The following is a 13,270-nucleotide window of genomic DNA, read 5'->3' as shown; positions in this document are numbered from 1 at the left end:
ATGTTTCCTCCTAGCACTGGGATTCAGAAGTTTACCGCCAAGAGGACTCTGTGAATGAAAAGATGGAAATGGGCAGCATGAAGGAAAGCTGTCATGTGGCGAAGTCCATCGAAGTCAGTACTGTCTACTCAGATTGGCAGCAGTTCTCCAGGGTCTCAGGCAGGGGTCTTCCACATCACCTACTTGCCTAGTCCCTTTAACTGGAGATGCCGGGGATTGAACCTGGGACCTTCTCCTTGGCATGCAGATGCTCTACAAACTGAGCCAGGGCCCCTCCCCTAATATGCATCGTATGTGTGTAAATCCAATGACCCTGGAACTCTAACAAGCTCTTTCAGTTATTAGTATGGCATTATTAATCCACACTGCTCTGCAACTCTGAATCACAGGTGAAAATTTCTCCATTCTCTAACAGGTTCCTTCTCTTGAACACAAAGGTGAATCATTCCTTTGCACCAACATCTTCCCTTCCGAGTGCCCTTGAGGCATAGAGAGATGCAAAATCCCAGGTGTCTGTTGGATGACAGCAGCTGCCGCAGCACAGAAAGAGTAAAACGATGGGATGGTGGAAAAGAAACCTCACATAATGTCATGTCAGCCCAGGTTAATTCCATCAGGGGACAGGGTTTTAAGCGCTCAGGAGCAGAAAAGCATTTAGCAGATACATGCTGCGTTTTTTTTAATATTCTGACACTGCAACACTATGGCAGATTATATCTGCGGATGTTCTGTCCTCTGTGGAAATCTTAAATGAACACAGCCAGCCTAGGCGGCGTACAAATGAACTGCTTCTTGCCATCAAAGTGCTAGTTTTAGCCGCCAGCATGGCCTGATGAGTTTTATTTTGCCTCCTTCTGCACAGCAACACCCCACCCCCATTTAGTAGCTTTGGTCAGCCCCTTAGTAATAGGGTTGCGAGGTCCCTCTTTGCCACACCCCCAGCGAACTACTCCATGCCCAGAAGATGGCAACAAAAACCCTCCCTGGCCAATCAGGCCTGGAAGAAAACTGCTTCCTGACTCCAAAGTGGTGATCGGCATTTCCCTGGGCATGTAAGAAAGGGCCACAAGAGCCAAGCACTGACACAACCCTTCCTACTCCCCTCTCATGATCTGCCTAAGGTCACAGAATCAGCCTAGCCGTCAGATGGCCATTTAGCCTCCACTTAAAAACCTCCAAAGAAGGAGAGCCCGCCACCTCCCAAGGAAGCCTGTTCCACTGAGGAACAGGCTTCTTGTAATCATGTAACACCTGACTGTCATTTCACCACTCCTGGATACAGAATTCTTGCAAATTTGTTATTGTGAGCCCAGAGCCAAATCCATTTGTGAATCCATTTCCTGAATGCTAAATCTGACCAACTGCTTCCCCTGCCTATAACGCAGTGGATGCAGTTAAGTGGAAACAAGATATAATGGGTTAAAGCACAGCATAGATGAAGCAAACTGTATTAAAGAGATCAGTAGAAGATGTGGCAATTAGGTTCTAACTCGAAGGATGGAGAGTGAAAGAGACCAAGAGGCACGGACGGCAGTCCAAGCAAAGAAGCTGGTTGGATGAATCATTGGGGGAGGGGGGGGAAATCCTTGCAGTGACAAGACAAGATCTGCAACCTCAACAAGCAACCTCATTTATGGGGTTCAAACCTTTTTCAGCCTGGAAGAGAATATTTTTTCATTCAAAAGCAACTGCAACACGATTTTGCAAACCTGACACTTTTTCAAGACAAAAGAAAGGTTTCAGGGCAAAAGCATATTTCTTGCAATCCTTCCAAATCCTGACTTTGAAAACTGAATAGGGCTGCCAACTCCAGGTTTGGAAACACCTGGAGATTTTAGGGTGGGGTTTAGGGAGGGACCTCTGAAAGGTACAATGCCATACAGTCTGCCCTGCAAAGCAGCTGCTTTCTCTAGGAGAAGTGGGATAAATGTTTGTTTGGTTTTAAAAAAAAATAAAATAAAATAAATAAGCAATTTATGTAGTCTGACCAGCTGTGATTCCAGGAGATCTCCAGCCCCAACCTGAAAGTTGGCAACCCTAAAATGAAAGGATTGGGTTATTTTAGGGTTGCCAACCTCCCGGTAGAGCCTGGAGATCTCCTGGAATATCAACTGATCTCCAGGCTACAGAGATCAGTTGCCCTGGAGAAAATAGCTGCTTTGGTCGTTGGACTCAATGGCATTATATCCCCCTAAGGTCCCTCTCTTCCCCAAACCCCACCCTCCATCCCCAAATTTCCAGGAATTTCCAAACATGGAGTGTTGGGGAGATGCATTTGAGGGATTGTGCAAGGACGTTTTTGTTGTTGTTGCTTGGCAGAACTGTTGTTCTTCAGGTGTCTTTTTTGGTTATGAGTTTGTAGGTTGCAACCTTAACCCCAGCCACTAATTCTGATTTCTCCACACCCATCTCTCCCCTGGACATCACAGACTCTTCTGCATACCACACCTAATCCCATCACGCCTGCTATTCACATTTACATACTGTTAACATTTACATACTAATGTTTGTCTGAATCCACTCTCCTCTACTTAAAGACAGATGGATTCACTTTCTAGCTGCATCTGAAGAAGTGAGCTGTGGCTCACGAAAGCTCATACCCTGCCAGAAAATATTTTTGTTAGTCTTTAAGGTGCTACTGGACTCTTGCCCTTTTCTACCCCAGCCACTAATGAAATGGGATATGAGGCTGTACCTCTTTTATCCTCCCAAAACTACATTTCCCACAATGCTCTTGTACAGCGATAGGCGACAACTAGAGCGGCACTGCCTTACAGTCACCATATGCATTTCCGGCGTACACCTCTTGCTTCCGACGGAGAATACAATCCGTTCAATACTTGTTATTAGGTAAAGATATGGAAGAGTTTAAAAAAACATGGCTAAAGGCCATCGCATTTTGGGATAAACTGGCGAAAATGAATTTTACAAGAATGGTTAATGAATTATAGACAAAATGTAATGTTTTTTTATAGTAATAATAGTATAAGATATTTTAAATACTGTCAAAAAACTTCTCCGGAAGTCTATTGGTGGTGGGACACACTGTTAAGGTGGGTGGTGGGTATTAGAGCAATGTGTAACTTATAATTCATATGGTATGGGGTAATTTTGAATGATGTATAAGTGCTCTTTTTGTATTTTTGATGTTATTGTGTTTTTTTATAATTTGTTTTGTTTTTTCTTATTATAAAAATAATAAAAATTTATATAAAAATACTTGTTATTAGGACCAATCCTAAAGAAGAGTATAATAGCGGTCTCACCAGAGAGACGCCAGTGCCTAGAGCGACACCATAGAGATTCATGGCCATAGATCACTCTGAAATTTTAAATAGGATTTCAGGCGCCCGTCTCCCCTCCCCTCCTCCCACTCATTGGAGGGGGAAAGAGTAAAAGTCTCTATTTCTCCCATCCTCTAGCAGCCGAACGGAAGGGATACTTTTAAGAACTACATTTCCCAGGGGGCTTTGCTCTCCGCGTGACGTCACTCGCCAGGGGCTCCTTCGGGCGACGGGGACGTTTGGTAGGTGGAGCGGAAGTTGCCGCGCAGGGCCCGGAAGCGCTTGGAAGGCGGACCCGCCCCGGAGACCGGAGAGGGGAGCCGGAGCGAACCAGAATGGCCGAGACGGACCCCAAGACCGTGCAGGACCTCACCGCCGTGGTGAGGCGGCCTCGGCGGCCCGGGAACCGCCCCGGGGGCTGACGGGAGAGCGGGGGAAAGGGCCGTTGGGCGGCCGTTGGGCGGTTGCCATGGAGAGCGGGGAGGGGCCGGCAGGAGGCCTGCGGGGAGGGGGGGTTAAGTTCTCGGTTGCTATGGAGACGGGAGGGGCGAGGGGGAGGCTCCCTCCGGCGCGGCAACGGGACGGGGAGCCCAAGGAGGGGGAGAGGCTGTGGTTGCTATGGCGACGGGGAGGGTTATTGAGGATGACGTTGTTGCTATGGAGATGGGAGGGGGACGGGCTCTTTGTGAGGTGGGGGAGGGGCTTTGGGGGCGGTTCTGGCTTCCTGTGTTCAGGGTTTTGCTCCGGTTCTGACTCTCCAGCAGGGCTGGCTTGCAGGGGGGCTCCGTGGCCTTTCCCTCCCCAGCCAGCCAAATAAAAGAATGATGCACAACAACGCAGAATTACAATATAAAATAATCTCCCCCCACTTTTTTTTTAAAAGGATTTATGCAACCCTTTCCTTAAATGCCATATTGCCCAATGCTCTTGGGGGCTTTTATTTTATTTTTTAAAATATTTTTTATTACTTTTCCCATAATAATACATTCCATCTTATTCGGTATTTTAAAAAGCTTAACAGTAAAGATATCAGTAAATAACAATATATTGCTTAATGTATACCTTCATTATCCAATACATATAGTAATTTTGACTCCCCCCCCCAGCTTCCTCTAACCTATACTTAAAAATTCACTCCTTTATATTAATAATTGTCTATTCCTTCTAGATTAGTATATAATTATTCTATTTATTTACTAATGTCTATTATATACCCTATATCATATATAACCTAATCATTAATATTAAAGTTAACAGTAGTTAAAGATATATTAGGTTACATATTAACTCCAAAAAAAGAAAAAAAGGATAGATCTATATATTCTTTACATTAATAAGTAAGTTAAAAAACTCATTGTTATTTCCCCACACCTCCCCTTTCTCCCATCATTCCAGTACCCTCCAACCCTTTAGCCCTTCTTCTTAAATGACTTTTTCTGTCCGGGATTTCTGTTGATTTTTTCTTGCTTTCTTAGTTTAGTCTCTTGGGGTCCCTGGCGTCCAATTACTGCTTCTTGCACAAGAGCTTCTTGTGAGCTCTTGGGGGCTTTTAAAGGGAAAGATCGGTTCTGACTAAAAAGTTGTGAATGATTAAAATTCCCAGTGTCAGACTTTGTCCGGAACAAGAGGCATACTCTTAGTTAAGCTAAATGTGTGGAATTCCCGTGATTCAAGCAAATCTTTTCTTTTCTCGTCAGGTGCAAACCCTGTTGCAGCAGATGCAGGACAAATTTCAAACCATGTCTGACCAGATCATTGGCAGGAATATCCTTTGGCTTTCCACCATGGAAATGGTTCTCTAATCCCCCCCCCCCAACCTACAACCCCCGTAACCGTCTTGCTCCCAAAGTAGATCTCTAACTTCCTCTGGTGTGTTGAAATCTCTGTGGCCTTCTGAAAGAAGCCTCATTTGGCGAGGCGTTTTTGGTAGCCGGGGTCCCAGCTTTACAATTCTGTAGAGGCACAACAGACCTTGTGTGTCTTCCCTTTTGATTGCAAAGATGCAGCCACAATAGTGTGTGGTAGCAAAATAAAAGTCCAGTGTCTCCTTACAGATTATCACAACATTTATTTTCATTGTGAGCTTGGGCTTTTTATTTTGCCTCCTGCAGGTCTTTTTTGACCTTTTTGTTTGAACAGATAATAAGTTCTCATCACCTCAAGCTTTTCTGGTACGCTTTGCAACAGCCATGTAAAGCAGGTCAGTATTACTATCCCCATGCTTTAGCATCTGGGAGGCTGAGACAAGATAAGTGCTGGTAAGGGCAAGCAGTGAACTGGCAGGGGCAGGTTTTCTGGTCGATAGCTGAAGTTTTGCGAGGCACTACGCCAGCTCAGATTTGGAGCTTTGCTAGGCCATTAATATTTGTTTCATTTCAGTCTATGCTATATTAAAACATTAACCTTTTTTTCCCCCAACCTTGAGGTTTAAGAGTTGGATTCATTTGCCGATTTTGCTAGCATCAGATCCCAGAGCTTCTGTGTCAGTTTGAGGCCCTGGGAAGCCCACTTGTCTTCTTCTTGTTTTCTTTAACTGGGACTCACTCGACGACATGAGCTGTCGCATCGATGACCTGGAGAAGAACATAGCGGATCTCATGACTCAGGCCGGGGTCGAGGAGCTGGAAGGCGAGAGCAAGACCTCGGCGAACAAGACTTCAAGTGAGAGCAACTTTGAAACCATTTGATGTCTGCAGACCAAAGTGTGCAGGGATGGCCAGTCCTGAGTCGAGGCTGCTAGGGTACTGGCGAAGCAGAACGGTTTAGGCCTTGGTCATTATCGGGGGATGGGGGGTTGCATGCTGGCCTAAGGTGGGCCATCCCACTAGCACCACTGTGTCTTTCTTCTCCTTTTCATCTGCTCGTGGTGTAGTGGTTAAGAGCAGCGGACTCAAATCTGGAGAACCGGGTTTGATTCCCCCACTCCTGCACATGAAGCCTGCTGGGTGACCTTGGGCTAGTCACAGTTCTCTCTGATCTCTCTCAGCCTCACCTATTTCACAAGGTGTCTGTTGTGGGGAGAGGAAGAGAAGGTGATTGTAAGCCAGTTTGATTCTCCTTAAAAGGTAGAGAAAGTTGGCATATAAAAATTGGGGAGGGGCTGTGGCGTAGTGGTAGAGCATCTGCTTGGCATGCAGAAGGTCCCAGGTTCTCAATCCCCGGCATCTCCAGTTGTAGGGACTAAGCAAGTAGGTGATGTGAAAGACCTCAGCCTGAGACCCTGGAGAGCTGCTGCCGGTCTGAGTAGACAGTACTTACTTTGATGGACCAAGGGTCTGATTCAGTAGAAGGCAGCTTCATGTGTTCAAAAAACCAACTCTTCTTCATCTACTCTTACTTGTAATAGGAGAAGAAAAATAGACATGCATTTTTTTAAGAACATACACGTGGGGCCTGCTAAACTGGACTTACTCATCAAATCGATTTTTTTTTACTCATTAAATAGTCACATTTCTTGAGTTATGTTTCAAATCTAAAAGGGGCTACTTCCCATGTTAAGAACTGCATACTGAAAAGGATGTTAGTCAAAAGTGTATTTGACGGTGTGAACACAGACAGTTTCTCTGGTAGCGAACCAGTCAATCAACACTTTTATCTTTTATTTCCAATAACAGCTTGCCAGTAATCTTGGATGAGTGCCGGAAAGAGAAATTTTTACAAGCTTACAGGGATTTCAAGATGGCGTTTGTTTGGCTTTGATTTTTCAGCTACTCTGTGTAAAAGCATTTTTCTACAGCTGTAGAATATGCATTCTTAACATACCTTGTATAGCTAGATTTGGAACTGTTTCTATTCTGATTATTGCGTATTTGTGGATTTCACACACTTTTTTAATGGTCTCGTTCGATATACTTCAGTTATTAAAAACACAGTTTTGATGGAGTTCAACTAAAGTATTTGAATGGGTTTTCGTGAAATCACATTTTTTAAAAAAAATTCCTTACACGAGATTTTGCGCTTAGTTCCTTTTGTAATTCTTTTCACTTGGGCGGCTAAATTTTTTTTATCAGCCTGAACAACAGATTTGTCTTATGCGCATGAGGCAGTTTTGTGGAGCTGGGCACAAGAATGAAAACTCCGCGTTCCAAAACCTGTCAAAGTAACGCATTAGTGTCATAACTACAACGTTAGCCGTTAGGTTTAACACAACACACAATCTGGGCGATGGGCCGCCATAAACCGTCACTCTTAGTTATCATCAGTCCAAACATTTGGGGATTTCAGCTAGTGACTTTGGACAGATAATGTAAATATTCAGCTCATGTTTCAGTAAATTGCAGCCACCCACTGCCACTGAAGTAAATCTGAATGTGAGAGAGGCCTGGTTAAGAAAGGGAGGTAATCACAGATTACTACCGTGAGGTCCCATGGGAAAGGCCACCATTGAGAGATTACGTGGAAGCAGAACAGAGTGGCCAAACTTGGGCACCTCCTCCTATACCCCCTCCCACCCGGCATTACTGTCCCAGTTCCTTTTTTAAACTTCTAAAGTTATATTTGTTTTGGATTTCCTGTAAATGCTGCTGTATAAGGCAGCTGGACAAAATGCAGGTATCTCCCCCTGCTCATTTTAAATAGTCAACCCGACCACTAGCAGCCATTTCTCCAATGAGCCTTTGGGGGCAAGAGAATCTTGGGATAGAAAATACCATTCTTTATGTACCAGTATTGGACAGATTTCACATAGGTGGGTCAGTCAAGAGCAGTACATTTCTTGACGTTTTGAACTCTGGGAGAGTAGAGGTTTGTCTCCTGTACTCTGTTAATCTGAGATTCCCTTGCATATTTTATTTATTTGTTTAAAACGTTTATTAGCCGCTTTTCTTACGGAGCTCAAGGCAACCTTCAATAGAAAAAAAATAGAGTTCACAGACATAAAACCAAAATCACGGTTAAGGGCAGCTTTAAACAAATACACACCTAAATAAAGCTGTCAGTGTTTAAGAGAACATTGCAGAAGTGGATGGCCAACGTTTTGGCAGGCTGCTGAAACTGGCTGGGTTTTTGGTTTTTGTGTCTTTGCTGCAATAGCAGACTTGCTTATTTCCTTTGCTAACCGGGTGGGGTGGGGGTGGGGTTGAGGAATGAGGAGAAATCTGAATAGCCCAGAATTTCACAGCACTTATTGGTACAAAATAAGTTATTTTCCCCCCCTTCCAACAGCCATGGCTGGAAAGCATGCCACTCACAAAACATAACTGCTGTTTAGGTGTTTCTTGCAATGTCATGTGTCAGTAAAGCAAAGGTGGATTGTGTAAAAAACAACAACAACTTTGTACCACCAGCCTTAGCGTTTCTGATCCTGTGGTTTGAAAATATTCTAATAAAAAAAATCTGAAATGGCACTAAAATGGACTTGGATTATATGTAGACCACATATAATTTCCTTTACTCAGGCAGAGTGTGCATCACTCCAATGGTTATAGCCATGCATGCATTCAGCACGCATGCACCGTTTTCTTGTGTGCGCAAACACACACATTTGGATAACCACTCAGCCAAATAAAATCCGTTCACTGACACTTGCCCCTGTGATGTATACGTCAGATCTGCCAATCTAGCAAATTACAACTGACTGTCATGTCTTGCATTATTATATTAGATCTCATACTTATCCTTTGTGAGAGAGATCGTGAAATGTGGCACTTTCACATGTGCTGAATAATGCACTTTCAATCCACTGTAATGCACTTTGCCGCTGGATTTTGCTGTGTGAAACAGAATGGTCCACTTGCAAACAGTCGCTAAAGTGGATTGAAAGTGCATTATTCATTATAGTCAGAGATTGTGGCCAGCCTCCGGGAATTTTATCAGGGCTCTCTCTCATTTCCCGATTCTAACTCAGATTTTTCCATAATATATATTTTGAGTTTTTTAAAAAAGCCTCATCTTAAGCATTTCCCTCATGACAAAAAGAGATAATAGTTCACAGGAGGTTTATCATCATTGCCCCCAACAGTTCCCTATTTTTCCATTGGAATAATTGAAGTCTTCAGGCTTTTTCCACTTTAGCATTTTTTGAGTGAGGAAAACCTCAACTTAGGTGGCTTTTTCCTCATGACAAGAAAAAAATATTCCACAGGCATTTTAATTGAGCTCACCCATACTTTCCCCATTTGCCAACTGGAAAAACAGAAAATGTCCTCTGAATTTTGAATACTATGCATTTTGCCTGAGAAAAAAGCCTCGTCCTTGGAAAGGGGGAAATTTATCAGTCTCATAGAATCATACAGTTGGAAGGGACCACCAGGGTCATCTAGTCCAACCCCTTGCACAATGCAGGAAATTCACAACTACCTCTCCCCCACATCCCCAGTGACCCCTACTCCATGCCCAGAAGATGGCCAAGATGCTGTCCTTCTCATGATTTGCTTAACGTCTCCCTCGACACCTTCTTTGAGGATATGTTCTTGTTTCATATTGGGATGTCGTTTCTGACCGTCAGAGGTCACCTTGCTCCCCCCTCCTGTTTTGTCCGTGTTTTCAAATTCGAGATAAAACAGGTCTCTGAAAACACGGAAAAATGCAGAGGAAGAGTAGGGCGACCCATGGCGGTCAGAAACAGCGTGCATAATGAACACTAAAGACCCAAAGTCATTGGAGGGGTGACGGCGAGTGAAACAGCCATGCATAAAAGAATCAGAGTTGGAAGGGACCATCTAGTCCAACTCCATGCACAATGCAGGAAATTCACAACTGCCTCCCCTCCCCAATACCCCAATTACCCCTACTCCATGCCCAGAAGATGCCTCCCCCCCAGCAATCCTCCAGGATCCCATGCCAATCTGGCCTGGAGGAAAATTGCTTCCTGACCCCAAAGTGGCAATCGGCATTACCCTGGGCATGTAAGAAAGGGCCACGAGAGCCAAACACTGACACAACCCTTCCTGCCCTGACTCTCATGGTTTTAGACTCCTTAAAAAGGTAGAGAAAATGGGGGTATAAAAACCAACTCTTATTTTTCCTCCTCCTCTGTGCTCCATGTCCAATTGTAAGCCTCTCAAAGTGTCTAGGAGGCCACTCTTGGAAACAGGATGGACTAGGTGGGCGTTCAGTCTGATCCAGCAAGGCTCCTCCAACGATGTGAAGCAGATCTTGTTTTGACTGTGGAGGACGTCTACCACATGACTCACTGCAGTGTAAGGAGGACTTGGATATTGCTCTGCTGCAGCCCCCTTTTCCCTCCTACTGCAAGCAAACCCACACATTGTCATTATACAGTTCTCCCAGAACGGTGCGGTCTTGGCCAAGAAAGATAAACAAGTGGCAACAGGATCTGCAGAAGGGTAACAACAATAGTCGTGGGCCTGGAAAATGAATACTACGAGGAAAGGTGGAAGGAGCTGGCTTTTAGCCTGGAGGAGACTGATAGGTAGCACAAATAAGCTCTTCAAATACCAGAACAGCTTTCACCTAGAGGAAGGCCAGGGTTCGATCTCTGCTGCTCCACAGAGAAAAGAGCAAGAGAGCCAGCGTGGTGTAGTGGTTAAGAGCGGTCGTGTGAAGCGGTGGACTCTGATCTGGAGAACCGGGTTTGATTCCCCACTCCTCCACATGAGTGGTGGACGCTAATCTGATGAACTGTGTTTTCCCCACTCCTCCACATGAAGCCAGCTGGGTGACCTTGGGCAAGTCACAGCTCTCTTAGAGCTCTCTCAGCCCCACCTACCTCACAAGGTGTCTGTTGTGGGGAAGGGAAGGGGATTGTAAGCCTGTTTGATTCTTCCTTAAGTGGTAGAGTAAGTTGGCATATAAAAACCAAGTCTTCTACTCCTCCTCCTCCCAGTAGCAACTTAAAGACTAACAACATTTCTGGTAGGGTATGAGCTTTCATGAGCTGTGAGACCATGCATTAGCATTCCATTTGCTCATTGCTCTTCAACACGGAAGAAGGAAAGGAGCAGAAAGAAAGCCCAGCTTAATCTCTCTCTCTCTCTCAAGCTAAAAGTACAAATATTTAACCAATCAAATAATAACTAGGAAGTTTGGTCCTTTTAGAGTTGCCTCTTTGAATTACAATCTGACAGCATGCTCTGAATATTTCATAATAGCAAACCCAAAAGCCATGCACGTTCTTGCTTGTGGGGGGTCTCCGTCATCTCTTCATTAGAAGTTCAAGAAACTCCTGGTGCATTGGAAAGGTTTTGTACTCGTCCAGAACTGAAGGAAGAAAGAGCAGGTGGACAAAAATGAAAGGCAGGATGGCACCGAGATAGCGGGGCGGTTAGTGTGTCAGGCTAAAATTAGAAAGACCTGCGTTCAGTCTTCTCTCCCTTGCTGATCTTGCCTAGGGTTGCCAACCTCGAGGTAGAGTCTGGAGATCTCCCACTATTACAACTGATCTCCAGCTGATAGAGATCAGTTCACCTGGAGAAAATGGCCTCTTTGGCAATTGGACTCTATGGCATTGAAGTCCCTCCCCTCCCCAAACCCCATCTTCAGGCTCCGCCCCAAAAACCTCCCGCCGGTGGTGAAGAGGGACCTGGCAACCCTATCTTGGCCACCCACTCAGCCAAATTGATCTCAGAGGCTTGTTGTGTGGATGAATGGAAAAACTATTAAGATCATAGGGAGAGGCCCTTCTGACTCTCCTGTCTATCAAAAAAGCTGGTTCAGTGGGTACATGAAAGAGGGCCTTTTCAGTGGCAGCCCCACCATTTTGGGACAAACTCCTCAGGGAATTGCTCCTGGCTCCCTCACTTTCAATCTTTAGGAACTTGAGGAGATGGGTATGTTTAGCCTGAAGAGGAGAAGACTGAGAGGGGATATGATAACCATCTTCAAGTACTTTAAGGGCTGTCATCTAGAGGAGGGTGCCGAGTTGTTTTCTCTTGCCCCAGAAGGTCGGACCAGAAACAACGGGTTGAAATTAAATCAAAAGAGTTTCCGTCTAGACATTAGGAAGAACTTTCTAACAGTTAGAGCGGTTCCTCAGTGGAACAGGCTTCCTCGGGAGGTGGTGACCTCTTTCCCTGGAGGTCTTTAAGCAGAGGCTAGATGGCCATCTGTCAGCAATGCTGATTCTATTACCTTAAGCAGATGATGAGAGGGAGGACATCTTGGCCATCTGGGCATGGAGTAGTGGTCACTGAAGGTGTGTGTGGGAGGTAGTTGTGAATTTCCTGCATTGTGCAGGGGGTTGGACTAGATGACCCTGGTGGTCCCTTCCAACTCTATGATTCTATGAGGCACCTGAAGACAGCGGTATTTAGAGCGGCATTTGATTAAGTTACTAGCTGTCCTAAATTGTGGTTTTTATGCATTTTATCTATATTGTAAGCCACCTTGAGCTCTATAAGGAAGAAAAGTGGCTAATAAATGTTTTAAATAAATAAACCATGCATGGTTTGCCAGCCTCCAAGTGGGACTTGGGGATCCCCCAGAATTACGGCTCATCTCCAGAGATCAGTATGTTGAGCCACATCTGCCGCTACTAGTTCACAATGGATTTTTCTTTGATTTTGCAAGTCATGCTTTAAAAAGGCTGTAAGGGATTGATGGCAAACAGCGCTAACCAGCTGCATTCTGTAGTCAGGCCTGATTCACACATGCACGCCCATCACGATCTCTCGGTTACTCAGCGCTGGATGACGTGCTCCGCTGAATGCGTCAGCTATTTACGCTGGGAAGTGTTGTGCTCGAGCGGAAAATGTGAGCCTTTTCGTGAGTAATCTGAAATATCTATTTGCTAAGTGAAACCACTTTGTAGCTTGTTTTCTCTAAAATCTGCAAATCAAAATCTCGCCGCTATGTTGACTTCTTGGGGGAAGGAATCTTAAAACTAGGGCCTTTTATACATGGCTGTTTCCCTCACCCTTGCAATGACTTCGGTTTTTTGTTTTGATTATGCATGCCATTTTCCACCTTCAGAGATTACCTTGCTCTTCTAGGGTTGCCTTCCAAAGCTGCCATTTCTTTAGGGTTGCCATCCTCCAGCTAACAGCTGGAGATCTCCTGCTATTACAACTGATCTCCAGCCGATAGAG

At 44.8% G+C, this 13,270-nt stretch overlaps 1 protein-coding gene across 3 annotated transcripts; it reads left to right on the top strand.

The window, feature by feature from the left end:
- Window positions 1-3,604: 3,604 nt before the first annotated feature.
- On the top strand, window positions 3,605-7,077 carry HSBP1 (heat shock factor binding protein 1). Of its 3 annotated transcripts, XM_056862748.1 has the most exons (4): window positions 3,605-3,664; window positions 4,982-5,053; window positions 5,834-5,945; window positions 6,899-7,077. In XM_056862748.1, exons 1-4 carry the CDS (start codon window positions 3,620-3,622, stop codon window positions 6,907-6,909), a joined length of 240 nt encoding a protein of 79 aa, XP_056718726.1. In that variant the 5' UTR covers window positions 3,605-3,619; the 3' UTR covers window positions 6,910-7,077. The 3 variants fall into 3 exon arrangements, with proteins under 3 accessions (XP_056718726.1, XP_056718725.1, XP_056718724.1); XM_056862747.1 differs by lacking the exon at window positions 6,899-7,077 and having other exon boundaries at window positions 4,982-5,048; window positions 5,829-6,043; XM_056862746.1 differs by lacking the exon at window positions 6,899-7,077 and having other exon boundaries at window positions 5,834-6,041.
- Window positions 7,078-13,270: the final 6,193 nt, after the last annotated feature.

Source organism: Euleptes europaea, chromosome 17 (genome assembly GCF_029931775.1).
Source record: "Euleptes europaea isolate rEulEur1 chromosome 17, rEulEur1.hap1, whole genome shotgun sequence".
Classification (NCBI taxonomy): Eukaryota; Metazoa; Chordata; class Lepidosauria; order Squamata; family Sphaerodactylidae; genus Euleptes; species Euleptes europaea.
The sequence above is the reverse complement of the archived record's forward strand: the minus strand, read 5'-3'. Positions and strand labels throughout refer to the sequence as shown.